Raw genomic sequence first — 14,135 nt, forward strand, 5'->3', positions numbered from 1 at the left:
CAGACTGTAAAATAATGTAGCCTAGTATTTAGTGTGATAAAATATCTCAAAACTCACTTTTTGAACAAATGTGCAAGACTTGGGCCTAGTTTGCGGGTGTGCTTTTGAAGCCAGACTCTTTCTTTTACTGTCTGGCCTCTGTTCGGGTGATCCAAGTAGCCTACATACGTCACGAAAACTATTGTAAATCATATAAAATGTATATGAAATTATACGACCATACGATTGGGCATCTCTACCAAGTAGGCGGGACAAATTACCAGAGGCCGTAACGAGTGGATGCCTCTAGGTTGATTAACATAATAAATGCTCTCTGCCACTGAAACTAGCACACCGGCTGGCACGCTGTCTGAGCCGGTTTTATAAATAACATCAACCTATTTTTGAGACCGGCGTCTGTCTCCGGCGATTTTGTTGCCTGACAGCGGGGAAAGATGCCTTACCACTAAGGTTTACCTTCATTTTGTTGGTCATTGATAGGAATAGATATAGCTTTGCGTTAGATAGTCCTAAGGTTTATTATGATGGTGAATTAGGCTTAATTTAACTTAGCCTACTTTATGGAGAACCTGCATTAAAAGTAGGCCAGTGTAACTTTTAGCATAAGCAGCTATGTGGGCATTCCTTGGCCTTTTTAGTTTCACTTATGTTTACAAGAAATTTGACGCTATACTATCTTTGACGCACAGAGATATTGTTTTTGGTTTATGTGTTTTCTTTGCGACCGTGCTTGTACTTTTGTTAGTTGCTTACCACTATGGACAAATTCAAAAAATTCCCTCGCTTTTTCGCACGGTGGTGGACATTGTGTCCTCTTTGCCACTTGCTCATATCGTCTTCTCCAAGTCTCCAATTCCAGAAGAATGCTGTCGTGGAGAAGATTCATGTGTTAAGGTAAGCTACATCACCGGCATTTTTACGTGTTTGTATCACTGATCTATAAAGAACACTTCTTATAGATCAGTGGTTTGCATCCTACTGTGATAAAGCTTAACATCTTGTGATATTAATGAAGCATCATATTCTTCATAGTTTCCACTAGTGCTAGATCAAATGCACGTATGTTTACCATTATGTTAAATTAAACGGATGACCGGCAAAAAAACAAATTACAGTGTGGCTTGTAGACGGGTCTGAGTGACACTTTGTGGGTTTGTTAGGTACGCAGCTGTAGAAGCGCAGCGTGTGAGGCGGACAACACTTGTGCAGCGACTGTGCCTCCTCCAGACCCCGATGTCATTATCGTCGGGGCCGGAGTCCTGGGCTCCGCCATGGCAGCGGTTTTAGGTCGTGATGGTCGTCGGGTCACGGTGATTGAACGGGATCTCCGAGAACCTGATAGAATAGTGGGAGAGTTATTGCAACCAGGAGGGTATCGTGCACTGAAAGAGCTTGGCCTAGAAGGTGAGTGCAAGTAGCCTACCCTAGTCTTCATTGGAACTGTTTTAATGTTTCACCTGAAGATCAGTCACACTAAGACATGCTGTTGGTTAATTATTATTTTTTGGTGATGGCCACCACTTACTCCCCTTGTGCGTCCTTTGCGTAATTTCTCCTAGGTTCGGTTGAAGGACTGGATGCTCACATAGTGGATGGCTATGTCCTGCATGACGCAGAGAGTGGGACAGCTATTGTGATCCCATACCCTCAAGAGAGGAGTGAGGTTCAGTGTGGCCGAGCCTTCCATCACGGCCGTTTCATCATGGGCCTTCGTTGTGCAGCACTAGCTGAGCCCAAGTAAGAACACCCTTTTTGGAGTCTACAGTGAAGTCTTGACAGCTAAATTTACTTTAACAACCCAGCCAATGTTCCTAGATTGTCTATATCTCTTTATTAAACACTGTGGATTAATTGACTGTTCTGTTCTAACACTCTTTGTGAAGCAGATCTTACACTTATTTACTTTTTACATTACAACTTTTTGTAGTTAAGGATAATCCTTTTACCATCACTAGTTTCAGTATCAGACTGAGTGCCAGAGAGTGTCTCAGGGCAGGTTTTTTGAAACACACTAGGTCCTTGTCTTACAAAAACCCCACAACAAACCTCTGATGGTGGACAAAGGTTATGTCAGCTGTACCGGCTAACTGTTGCTGTTTTGTGGGAGACTGACAGGCTGTCCTATGGTGTGTTCAGTGTTCATTTCATAGAGGGCACAGTGACTAGCCTGGAGGAGGAAAATGGCCGTGTGACTGGGATCCAGTACAGGGATAAAGAGTCTGGAAACACACAAGTGAGTCAGAGGAGTGTGACACATTACATGGGAAAGCTTTGGAGTGTTGAGCCCAGTGAGACAACTCACTTACGTATTCCGTATTTGTAACAACATAATCTCTATTCGTAACATTGGAATTAACCTGTCTGTTACCCAAACAAGATTTATATCTAGTTGAAAATCACTTGGGTTATATCACTATGCTGTATAAGGAAAGTGCCAAACCTTTTGAATGACCTTATACACTTTAATAACAATTGTACTTAAGAATAATATAAGCAGTCAGAATGCATGAGATAGTGTATCATACAGTATTATTGTAGAATATTCTTTGTTAATTTTATTAATTCATATTGTCCTCATGCATTACAGTACACTGTCAAAAATTGTTATAGATATGTCAATAATTTATTGTTTTGGTTACAGTTGAACATCTTTCTCACTATATCTTCTGTATTTCTTCTTTAACAGGCAGTCTATGCTCCTTTGACTGTGGTGGCTGATGGCTGTTTTTCAAAGTTCAGGAAAGGTCTCGGTTCTGGGAAAGTACATACCTCCTCTCATTTTGTAGGCTGCATCATGAAGGTACAAAGATTTAATATTTTATCATGACTCACTCCTTCCTCACATCTTGTTATTAGTGTTTTATTTAGATTTATTAAATTTAGGCTATACAAATATTTCATCCAAACCAGCTTAAATATAAAAGATAACAAAGTTCTATGTTAACTATATTCTGGATCATTTGTGAACATTGTCTATTTACCATCACATGCTTTCAATCTATTTGATTGAATTGAAGATGTGTTACTGCTTTGTTAGATTAAAGTCTGGTCCTTTTGAATATGCCTGGGTAGGGCTGAAATAATTCATCTTACAAAGGAAACCGCTGAACATTTGTTTTGTAATGGTTACCTTCACTGGACGCAATGCTTCACCAGCTCTATCTGTCTCTTTTGTAGGACTCCCCCCAATTCAGACCCAACCATGCTGAGGTGGTGCTGGCCGACCCCAGCCCTATCCTCATCTACCAGATCTCCTCCACAGAGACCCGCGTGCTGGTGGACATCCGTGGGGACCTGCCCAGGAACCTGAATGGGTACATGACCGACAGGATTTACCCTCAGATGCCAGGTATAGAAAAATGTGATATGAACAAATGCAAAGTTGAAGGCTTGAAGTCACAGCCCACATTAGCATGTTATATTCCAGACGTAAAGACATATACTGTATTTAAATGATTTTGATGGAAGAACAGATCAGCAGTGTTATACGTCACTTTTAATATATGAAATTGTCAGTACTTAACCCTGAGATGTTCTTCCATCAGTAAATAGTTGGATTCTTTGCATTCAGAGATTTGGATCTAACATGCCAAGACTCCAAGAGATTAACTGATAGATTCTTTGACATGCCTAGACTCATTGCTCAGGAACTGATTTGTGGTTGAGATCTGAGATGTAAATCACAGTTATTTGTTCCCCTCCCACTACAGAACACATCAAGGAGTCTTTTTTAGAGGCTGTGCAGAATAACCGCCTGAGATCCATGCCTGCGAATTTCCTCCCTGCCTTTCCAGTGAACAAATGTGGTAAGACTCCTTCGTGCATAGAGTGATCAACGCACCTGTAACAAAACCCTCCCATCGGGAGTCATATTAAACACAGCACTCTTAATCCCATAAGCACCTGCATGTTTAGCATCCTAGGTGAGTCAGAAGTAAGTAGATTCAGATGGTGGAGGAGAGAGAGTGGGGGGTGGGGGTCAAGCCTCTAGTTAAGTGAGCAGTGAGCTGTCACGCCTCTAGATCCGCTTAATCTGACTCACAGGTGGACAGATGGTGGTGCGTAACATTCACGTGCGAACTGATCTCGTCACAGAGTCCCCATTACTGACATCTGCTAGGGAATTTACACATGCACCCAAAATAGTTTTAGGCATTGATGGTGAAAACACAGTTTTGGGCATTGATGATATTTTAGCAAAGGGAACAATATCTATTGTAAAGCATTTATATAACAGTAATTGATTGAAGTTGATTGTGTTTTATTGATTTATTGTGCTCCAGTCTGTTGTTCTGTCTTTCTGTCTATACAGTAGGTTAGTTTGATCATTTGAAGAGACATTTTTTGCTACCTGATTGGGATGCAGACAGATGTATTGTATAACATAGCTATTACTATGCAACTTATGCTCATCTCAGTGTTGAAAAATAGCATTAATGGTACAACCACAGTTGAATTGACATCCAATGTGTTGGTAGACACAAACTTTCATCATGGCGATCAAAATGACCTCAATATTAGTCTGAACTCACTAGCTAATAATTTGCTGTGTTCTTCTTCTGTCACCCAGGGGTGTTAGTGTTGGGCGATGCCTACAACATGAGGCACCCACTGACAGGAAGCGGGATGAGTGTTGCGCTCAATGACCTGAGGATATGGAGAGGCCTCCTCAGAGACATCCCCGACCTGCACGATAATATTGCCTTGATACAGGTCAAATTAACTCTTTCACTATTCATGTTTAGGTCTTTAATGTGTGCTTTGACTGATTTGCACAAAACGACAAGCAGATATTAAGTCTGTCCATCTCTGTATGTCTATTTATCTCCTCCCTGTTTTAACTTTATTTGTAGGCGAAGAAGAAATTCCACTGGGAAAGAAAGGCGTCACACTCATTTGTAGTGAATATTCTTGCCGAGGCACTCTATGAGCTCTTTGCTGCGACTGACAGTAAGTTCAGATTCTTACTCAACAGCTATGGAAACAGAGTTACTGTGTGTCCTGCAATGATGTACTGTATGTTGACTGTGATGCCTCTCTATTCTATTGGTCAGAGTGCTACCTCTGACCAGTAGAAGAAGGTGTTCAACAGATACCCCTGCTGTTCCTACTCCTGTTGTCTGCTCACATACTCACACTCATACTAGATGTTTGTTTTATTTATTTATTTATTTAATAATGTCTCTCTGTCCTAGGCTCATTACATCAACTTAGACAAGCTTGCCTCCATTATTTCCAACTGGGAGGGGAATGCATATCTGGGCCTGTTGGACTGCTGTCGGTGTAAGTCCCCCTGAAAGGACCTTTTGCCCCAAGTTTAAATGGACAGACTAGTACATCTTAATTTTCACTTTCACACAGTAAATTAATTGAAGTTCATTCTCCACATACACCAACACTTCCCACAAACACATCTACCAAAAAAATACACACACACACTCACAAACACACACTCTCTGTTTCTCTTGCTCCCTCTCTCTCTCCCTCTCTCTCCCTCTCTCTCTCACTCCTGAACTCTTTGACAGTCCATTGACATGGTTTGGTTTGGCCTCTTACTCTAAAACCTTTTTTACATGGTCTACCGCTGATCTAAAGAGATCTGTTTGAAATGGATTGGCTTTAAAACTAGCTACATATACAGGAAATCTGGTTTAAAATAGAGATTTTTATTTCTATTTTAATTATGTGTTTCCAGCTGCCAAAGAGCCACTTCAACTCTATTGTAGGGAGCTAGAGTGGTGATATAATGCCCAAGGGTTCCGCCATTCATTTCAATGGTGGCAAAAAGCGACAAAAAACAGGAATAACACATTTTTACAGTTGGTGCCTTGTCGATATCTCAAACGCTCTAGGAGTTGGAGTGGTGCCAAAAAGTGGGGGAGTTTGCATCTCCTAGGAACTGCATCTCTGAGAAACTACAAGAGTGGGCTTGATCAAGTGCAGTTCACCAAAAGAATTCCAACAGTACCTCATTTTTGAAAATCTGGCACAAGGATCAAACATTACCCAACATCAAAAAAGCCAAAACACATGTTTGCTAATAAATGCAGTGCCCCTTAGAGATCACGGGGCACTGCATCTTACAGTATGTGCGGCCGTTCTCACAATGGATCCATGTGTTCACATAACAAGTTTGGTTTGGATACATGAAAGTTTTTCTGAGATATGATCTTACTTCTTGTTTTGCTTTGCATTACATTAATACACAGGATTAGATGTTAAAATCCCTTGTGCCAAAACCCAAGGTAAAAACACATTCAGAAGCCCCTGCTCAAGTTTAACTTTAAAAAGCACACTACCCACAAATCCGCCAACAAATGGTCACAAACACAAGACAAATGGCCCATCCAACAGCAGTATATAGTATGCGGCATGTCATTGAGGTTATCAAGTGGGCACCCTCATTCACTGATGTTTCGTTAAGTTAGGCCCACGACACCTCATGAAGGACACACACATACACACGTTCCAGACCTGCCAACAAGTGTTTACTTGCAAATTTGCATTCCCCCAGCTGCCGTTTTGCGAAACACAATAGTTTGATGGCCTGATAGTTTGAATAGTTGTGTTGGAAAGTTATTACTTGTTCACCAGTTATTTCAGTTAGCATTGTATATTTCCATGTGTCGCTGATGATTAAAGTTTTCATAACTAAAAGGCGCTCAGGGAGCACAGACCTTTCCATGTGCAGCCAATTAACATTGAGTCTGAAAGTGGATCTAGGCAAAATATTTTGAGCTGCTCAGTGATGAGTGTTTTTTCTCGGCTCGAGGGGCTAATCAAAAGATTTCCTCAAGGTTGGCAGGTCTGCACATACATACACTTACATAAACGCACAGTGTTTCCCACAGAATTGGATTCAATTTGTGGTGGTAGCTGACTTGGACAAGGGGGGGGGGGGGGCTTGTAACACAGTTGAAAGGCTGCTGATGTGTGGATGCAATTCATAACGTTTTCTACATAGTTAAAATAAAGGTTCGTACTTCTCCTTGGGACAAGCACTTTTCCATTTACATCGGGATTTTGCAAACATTCAGTGTCAGAGTCAATAAAATGAGCCCTTCAACGAAATTGACAAGCAGCTTAGAAGTAGCTAAGCATACTAAATTCGACATCCAAACAGTATTCTAACTTTAGCTTTGAGATACTGCTTGATTTCATAACTTAACTTAGTTTAGTCTCTTCAATGTAGCCTACTATGCTGTGATAAGACCTTAGCAGAGTTCACTTCAATGCAGCAGTTTTGAACAAATTTGCGCAGCATGGTCACGATGCTAAGTGGATTTAATAGCAATTTAGCCAGACATCTTCTATGCAATGCTTATGTGGCAACAATAATCCTTCAACAATCGTGAATATTTTGTTAAATGCACATGCAGAGGAGTAGGGCAGTGGGCTATGAGAGAAAGCGGGGCGGGGCAAGGAAAGGCTGCGTGCCTAAAAAGAGCAGCTCAATGGCAATGCAAGGATTTGACTTTATATTTAATTTAAATTCAATTCAATTAAACATAGAATATTCATCTGTGACGGCCGATTTTTATTTCTTGGCGCCCCGCCACAGATTAGTCAATGTATGGGAAACACTGAACGCATATCCACACAGACACACAAACACGCACATGCACAAATTTACATGTACATACACACAAACAAACATACTCAAATGTACGTATGCACACACACATACTCAAACACACTAGAGTTCTCGACGGGACCCGCAGGTTCGGGCCGGGTTCGGGTCAAAAATATAAGGAAATGACTCGGGTCGGACCTCGGGCTTAATCTTCTCTGCTGAGTGATCGCTGCTGTTCACCGTAAAGAAAGTCTGGTTGCTGCATGCAACGTGCATCATGGAGAGGGGCAGGGGCAGACCTGACGCCACTGCGTGCACGCCTTTAGCCTGGATAAGAAGATGGAGTTGGTGAAAAGTAAACTTGCCGCAGGTGAATTCACCGTCGCTACTACAGGAGTGGGAAAATCAGAGGTCTGGAAAGTGTTTGGAGTGGTGCTGGAAGGTGCTGATGAAATATGTGACCCTGCAAGGCGAAACCAGTCGCTTTGGTAAAATTTACAAAGTAAGTTATTGTGCTCACATGAACGGCCATAAACTAAGCTTTCCAACGACATGTAGCCTATATCGAGGGTGTTGCAAAAAGCATCGCTAAGATAACCGCATCCAAAGTTGCCATGGTTCTTCCGTCACCATAGCCTACGCCAGAAGATGAGAAAATCACCGTTTTAAGTAAATTGTCACGCTAATGTATTGAATCTTCACCTAAATAAAGTCAGGGTTTAACAGTCAAAACGTATGTTTTCGTTGGGCCGCGGGCCGGGTTCGGGCAGATAATTCATGTTGATGTGTCGGGTTACATGCGTCCGGGGCCGGGTCGGGTCGGGTTGTAATTTTCAGGCCCGTTGAGAACTCTAAAACACACACATGCAATCATACACACACAAACACTTCTGCATACACACTCACAAACACAAACCACATGCACACATTTACATATACATATACACACTCACACACACACACGCACAAAAACCTCAAAAACAAGCACATGCCAAACCGGAATTTCGGGCCAGAATTTTTAGAGTTGGAGCCGTGTTGATGCTCTAGCCAAAGCCACAGCCCGACAGGTGTATACTCTTTGGTTCAAACTTACGCCCACAAGCCATGCGAGTTATTAGTGTATTGCAGTTTGGCTGGCAGTTATGTTGCCTGCATACCGCCTCCCATGGCCGAAACTGGTATTATGACACCTGTCGGGCTGTGGCTAGTAATTTAGCATGCTAATTCTGGTTGATATCTCTGCAGCACTAAACCGTGTCATTTTTTTAATGACATCATCGGCCTTATTTCTTCTCATTCTTTTGATGCGTGTAGCTCATTTTTTGGATATTTTTACCTCAATTTTTACACATGGCACCTTTAAAGGAGATTAAGTCTGAGACCACTTACAACCATGACATTAGCATAAACACACGATAACATGATGACAGTTTTTCTGACTGAACCCAATTTCAGACAGCTTATCAAATCGTGTCTTTCTGCAGGCTAACGCCCCATCCCAGGACCCTGATTGGCCATTTCCTTGGAGTGGCGGTGTATGCTATGTACTTTAGCTTCAAGAGTGAGCCATGGTGGACGAAGCCGCGTGCTCTTCTGAGTAGTGTGGCCATCCTGTACCGTGCCTGTGCCGTCATGGTCCCCCTCATCTTCTCCGAGTTTAAGTACCTTATATATTAAACCAACGCCCTGACTATGTATGTGCTGTCCTCTACAATGACATCATTTCACCCAGCCTAACCCCTCATGAACGGTGCTCAGGAAATGTACACTTTTGTGTTCCGATTTATTAAGGGTATTTGTACATCAAACATCAATTCCGACCTCATAGTTATGGAATACCTGCACTGGAAGAATTCAGGTTCACATAGTTCTTCGTATTTTATTCCATCAGATTGTGTTCTTCTGTGTGATATGTACCCCCAAGGAACTCAGTACATAAATTATCTTCCTGAAAGATGAACCTTTAGAAGGTGTATACTTACTAATTTAGGATTACAGGAATGTATCCATATACCGGTATATCCATATGCACATTCAGGTATAGAGTGGATATGCAGTAGATACAATACAGAAGATGTTTTGTAATAAGAAGTTACTGTTGAAATACTGTTGTGCAAGGCTACCAGTAGTACTACTGTGGTATTGCACTGGGGGTGTAGATGCTCACACTAATAACTGCAGACATACTGTACAGTAGTCATACAGTATGTAGACTAGTATAAGTCAGTGGCATTAGAAATATTTTAATACAGGCAGGTTATTTCTCCCAACTTACCATTTTTATGTATTTATTTGACATTTACAAAACTTAACTTATGTGCGGAATGAAGTATGCCTTTTAAGAGACATTAAAAGGCATGACTGACTGACATTATTATTGCACATACATTCAGGTCAGGCTGTAGAATGGAATCATTCAGATTCAGTGGTAATTCACTTCTCCATTAGTGTTGTTTACTACGTATGGCTGAAATATTTACAGTAGAACCGTCTTTGTGTCCATATCATTTATCCTATAACAGGTTCATGTGGTCATTTACATTACATTCCATTTCCACTGTAAGTTTTGGGTGATTTACATTACATTCCATACTGTATGTTTTGGGAATTTTATTGTAAATATGTCTATTATTTATTTCATCTGTGGTGTCTGTGTCACTATTTAGCCTTTAATTCCAAGAAACACTGATATCAGCTTTAAAAAATGTGCAAGTAAATAAAATAAAATCTTTATATATTACATACTTTTCTTGGTTTTAATATGTGAGTAATCTATGATTGCTATGGAGCTCTCATGTGCGAAATTGATTAATTAATTATTGTAGTGATGGGGTGGATCGTGAGACTTCTTCAACTGCCTGCTTTACAAAGCTAATCCAAGGGAGAGCTGGGCCAATGCCATTAAGCTGTGGTGTTTAATCTTTTATCTTGCCAGGGGTATGATAAAAGAAAATTGACATTTTATTTATTTATTTATTTATTTTTTTTTTAAATAATTTGGGTTGAAAAAATCTAGGTGATTTATTTTTTTTAATTTCTTTTTTGCATTTTAAGCTTACTCATTTGACTATTTGACTTTAAACTCGTTTGACTTCACCCCTTCTGAAAAACTGAAAGTAGCATTATAACTATATTATATATAAGTATATATACTCTTTTGATCCCGTGAGGGAAATTTGGTCTCTGCATTTATCCCAATCCGTGAATTAGTGAAACACACTCAGCACACAGTTAACACACAGTGAGGTGAAGCACACACTAATCCCGACGCAGTGAGCTGCCTGCTACAGCGGCGCTCGGGGAGCAGTGAGGGGTTAGGTGCCTTGCTCAAGGGCACTTCAGCCGTGCCTACTGGTCAGGGTTCGAACCGGCAACCCTCCGGTTACAAAAATCCGAAGCGCTAACCAGTAGGCCACGGCTGCAACTTATTGGGTTGATCTTCCCACTTTGCCAAAAGGGATGCAATCTGTGATTATGCTGCTTGCTTCATAAAAATGAACTAATCATCTTTTGATATCTTTGTAGAAAACATTTGAGAGTTCTTCCCTTATCAGTTATAGTAGTATGCAGTTGCTACTTGTTAGATCTTTTTTAGATTAAGATAATGTTTGTGTCAACATACTTCACAAAATCCTGACTTATTCAAACTCTACAAAATGTTTCCATGAAAGAATCACTGGCATGCATGCTGCTTGAGCCCTGGTGAGTGTGTATAAATGTAACTGTCTGGATCTCTGGGGTGCAGCAACAAGTGTATAGTATGGGTTGGGGGAGGGTGGGAAAAAAGTGATGAGAAAAGCAGGGTTCTCAAGTCTCACGCAATGGGCGTGAGACACACACAATTAAACAAGTTCACACGCTCAGACCTTGCATTTCTCACGCAGAAATATTACTAGGGATGTCAAGGTATCTTCATACTTATTAGAGGATGCGCAGGGATACGAGAGGATATCTCGCAGGGTTCAGAACTAGCGCACCACTCACCAGCATCTGTGCCTGGGGGGCCCATTTCACATCTGATAATCCGCCCATGTGTGCACACCTTTTGCTACATAGTGCGCAAGTTTTACGCACTTATTTTAATAAATGGTGCACTCATCTTAGTAATGGACTTACTTTATTCAATTCTACACACAAGCGAAACATTTTAGTGAGTGAGTGCCCCCCCAATCTCACTCCAAGCTGAGCTCAAAACTTGAGAACAGCCAACTACAATGACAATGCTCAATCTCTGCTCTATGAGCATTTGTTTCTATTGTGGTCGGTTGTGAAAAGTGTCCCAGATGTTCCCCCAAATTCAATAGTTTGGAAAACAGAAACAAAAAAACAATAATTGGGTCTGAGTATGATATCTTGATTAATATCATTGTTGATATGCGTTTGTGTTATGGATTTTTATATAAAAAAATGTCATAAAACAGATTGCGGTCACATGATGCTTGTCATTGTGAACATCCTTCAGTAAACACAGGGCATCTAAAAGCTTGGCTTACAGTCAACACGCCCCCCCCCCCCTTCTTAAGTCATATATTGAAAAATGGAAAAGGGAACTGATGAAAACACATCCCGCCTTTATTTTTAGTAGTGGTTTGTATGATCTGAAATTCTTGTAACAGTAAAGACAGTTAACCACAGTAAAGAATGTCTGCATTTGGTTTTACGCACGGGAAACAATCTGTTCGATTTTCATGTTTAATTGAATGTAAAAAGTTTTTTTTAAGTATGGGTGTCCAAATATTCTATCGCTCTTTCATTTTTCAGAGCAGTCAGTGACATGGCCCACATTTGGAGCCCACATTTGTTATGCGAGATCATGTACTCAGTTCGTCCTTTCCACTATTTCGTGCAGCTCACTTGTGTCACTCCTATTCATTAAGGATGTTTTTGATAGAGGCGGGCTTTTCTTTTCCCCCAGTGTCCTAGAACGTTGCTGTGCAAGGACAGAGATAGCCTACGTGTACTGTATATGCGTTGCTCATTTGACAAGGTAGATTCGCTGCTGTAGGTGTTTTCTTTCCCCAGTTTAGTTTACCACAGAAAGTTGTGCGAAGGGGTCTTGCGCCCTGAGGCACAGAAATGGCGAAGAAAAGCCTCTTCACCAAGAATGGCCTTAAAAGTCTGTTTTCTCAAAGCGAAGCAAATTTAAAGGATCGTATGGAAAAGGATGATCAAGGTGGAAGTGGGAGAACTTTTAAACTTCCCAAATTTAAAAAGAAGAAAAAGACCGATAAAGGAGTAGTACTGGAGGAGACGGATGCTGACAGGTAGGTAGGCTAGGCTGCGGCGACTTACGCTAGAACGACAGTAGTCTGCTTTCTGCTAATACATATCCAACATGTTTTAAATAACACGTATCATACATCTGAGTATGAGGGTCCTGCATACATTTTAATCAATACATATTTTAATCCAATTTCACCTTTTGAACACACCATGTTTTGCACCATTGAATCTGCATTCTTTCCCATTCCGTGGTTGCAGCATGCTTGTGGTTGAGTCTATCATATAATTCCTAAGTTAGCCTATATCTAATGCTGTACACAATATGTTGCTGTGCATTGAGCGAGAAACAACCACTTTCTGAGCTACCGTAGTGTTACCTGCTCTGAGATGTGTGGAATGGTTTCACAGTTCCTCCAAAATCTCAATAGCATTATCCTTGTTAAAAACAATACCAATCAAACCTCAGCTGGGTGAAAAGCTTATGCATTACTTTGAGCAGATGCCATTTAAAGTGAAGTAGCCTGTGGCTTTTAGCTAGCGTCTCTGAGAATGGAACTCAGTATCCCTGAGCAAAATACCATGGAGAGGAAAGGAAGCAATTATTGTTCAGAGCCACTGACCACATGGTTTTGCTTTAGTGTTTCATTATCTCTTGTCTTATTTGTGTCTTACACTTCCCAAATCTGTATGGCAGAAGAATTAAAAGGGAAACATAATCTAACAGGTTCTCAAACAGGTGTTGTAGGAGCTTTCCTAAATGGTCAGCCTCTCTACTTGGTGTTGATAGGTAAGACCAGACCACCAACACCAACAGATAGGTACAGACACCAAACACTGTAAGAGATAAATATATTGCATAGTTCTAAAGCCCTGAATTGGAGATCTGTTGACACAATGACACAATTTGGCATACGTCCATACTTCTTGCGAAAGCAATTTGTCATCTTTGTTTATATTGGATTGGTGCATCCGGATAGTCAAACAGCACAGACTGTGTCCCTTTATGCAGAAACAAGCCAACAGGGTTTGTTTTCACAGAGAGGGCACTCATAGCAAACTCAGAAGTTAAAAAACCTGTTATAAAACAATGTAAAACTCTTCGAACAGGACGTGGTCTGTTAAGGCCTACTGTTGTCGTCAAAACTCCAATCGGGAAGTGAACTAAAATGCAAAGCATGATGATTCACGTGAATCATATGAATGTGTACTGAGGCTTCTGATGATGTTGACACAGGTTGACTGACTAGTGTAATCACAGGTCAAGTCTTTTGGTTGGTTTGCAGGATTGAAGACCAGTTTGCTCTTGGTGACTGAGCTACAGCTTAGAGATGTAGAGTGC

General features: G+C 40.9%; 2 protein-coding genes across 2 annotated transcripts in view; both read left to right on the forward strand.

The window, feature by feature from the left end:
• The first annotated feature begins 3 nt into the window (after positions 1-3).
• Positions 4-10,273, forward strand: LOC143140916 (squalene monooxygenase-like). The gene is made up of 11 exons (XM_076302073.1): positions 4-894; positions 1,161-1,404; positions 1,560-1,737; positions 2,137-2,233; positions 2,687-2,800; positions 3,178-3,349; positions 3,711-3,806; positions 4,571-4,713; positions 4,854-4,950; positions 5,196-5,283; positions 9,058-10,273. Exons 1-11 carry the CDS (start codon positions 613-615, stop codon positions 9,248-9,250), a joined length of 1,704 nt encoding a protein of 567 aa, XP_076158188.1. The 5' UTR covers positions 4-612; the 3' UTR covers positions 9,251-10,273.
• Positions 10,274-12,547: 2,274 nt separating this feature from the next.
• crybg2 (crystallin beta-gamma domain containing 2) overlaps positions 12,548-14,135 on the forward strand; it is a 54,551-nt gene continuing 52,963 nt past the window's right edge. Inside the window, exon 1 of the mRNA XM_076302074.1 lies at positions 12,548-12,837. Coding sequence (XP_076158189.1) covers positions 12,650-12,837 — 188 coding nt within the window. The 5' untranslated portion in view covers positions 12,548-12,649. The remainder of the gene's footprint in view (positions 12,838-14,135) is intronic.

This window comes from Alosa pseudoharengus, unplaced genomic scaffold (genome assembly GCF_046254945.1).
Source record: "Alosa pseudoharengus isolate Yale_2024_CS ecotype anadromous, Long Island Sound unplaced genomic scaffold, YU_APseudo_1.1 YU_APseudo_1.1_scf_23, whole genome shotgun sequence".
Classification (NCBI taxonomy): Eukaryota; Metazoa; Chordata; class Actinopteri; order Clupeiformes; family Clupeidae; genus Alosa; species Alosa pseudoharengus.

Coding starts and splice junctions, on each gene's coding strand:
- LOC143140916 (XM_076302073.1), top strand. CDS start 613: ATGTGGGCATTCCTTGGCCTTTTTAGTTTCACTTATGTTTACAAGAAA. Junction 1,738..2,136: donor GCAGCACTAGCTGAGCCCAA/GTAAGAACACCC, acceptor TGGTGTGTTCAG/TGTTCATTTCATAGAGGGCA. Junction 5,284..9,057: donor CCTGTTGGACTGCTGTCGGT/GTAAGTCCCCCT, acceptor GTCTTTCTGCAG/GCTAACGCCCCATCCCAGGA.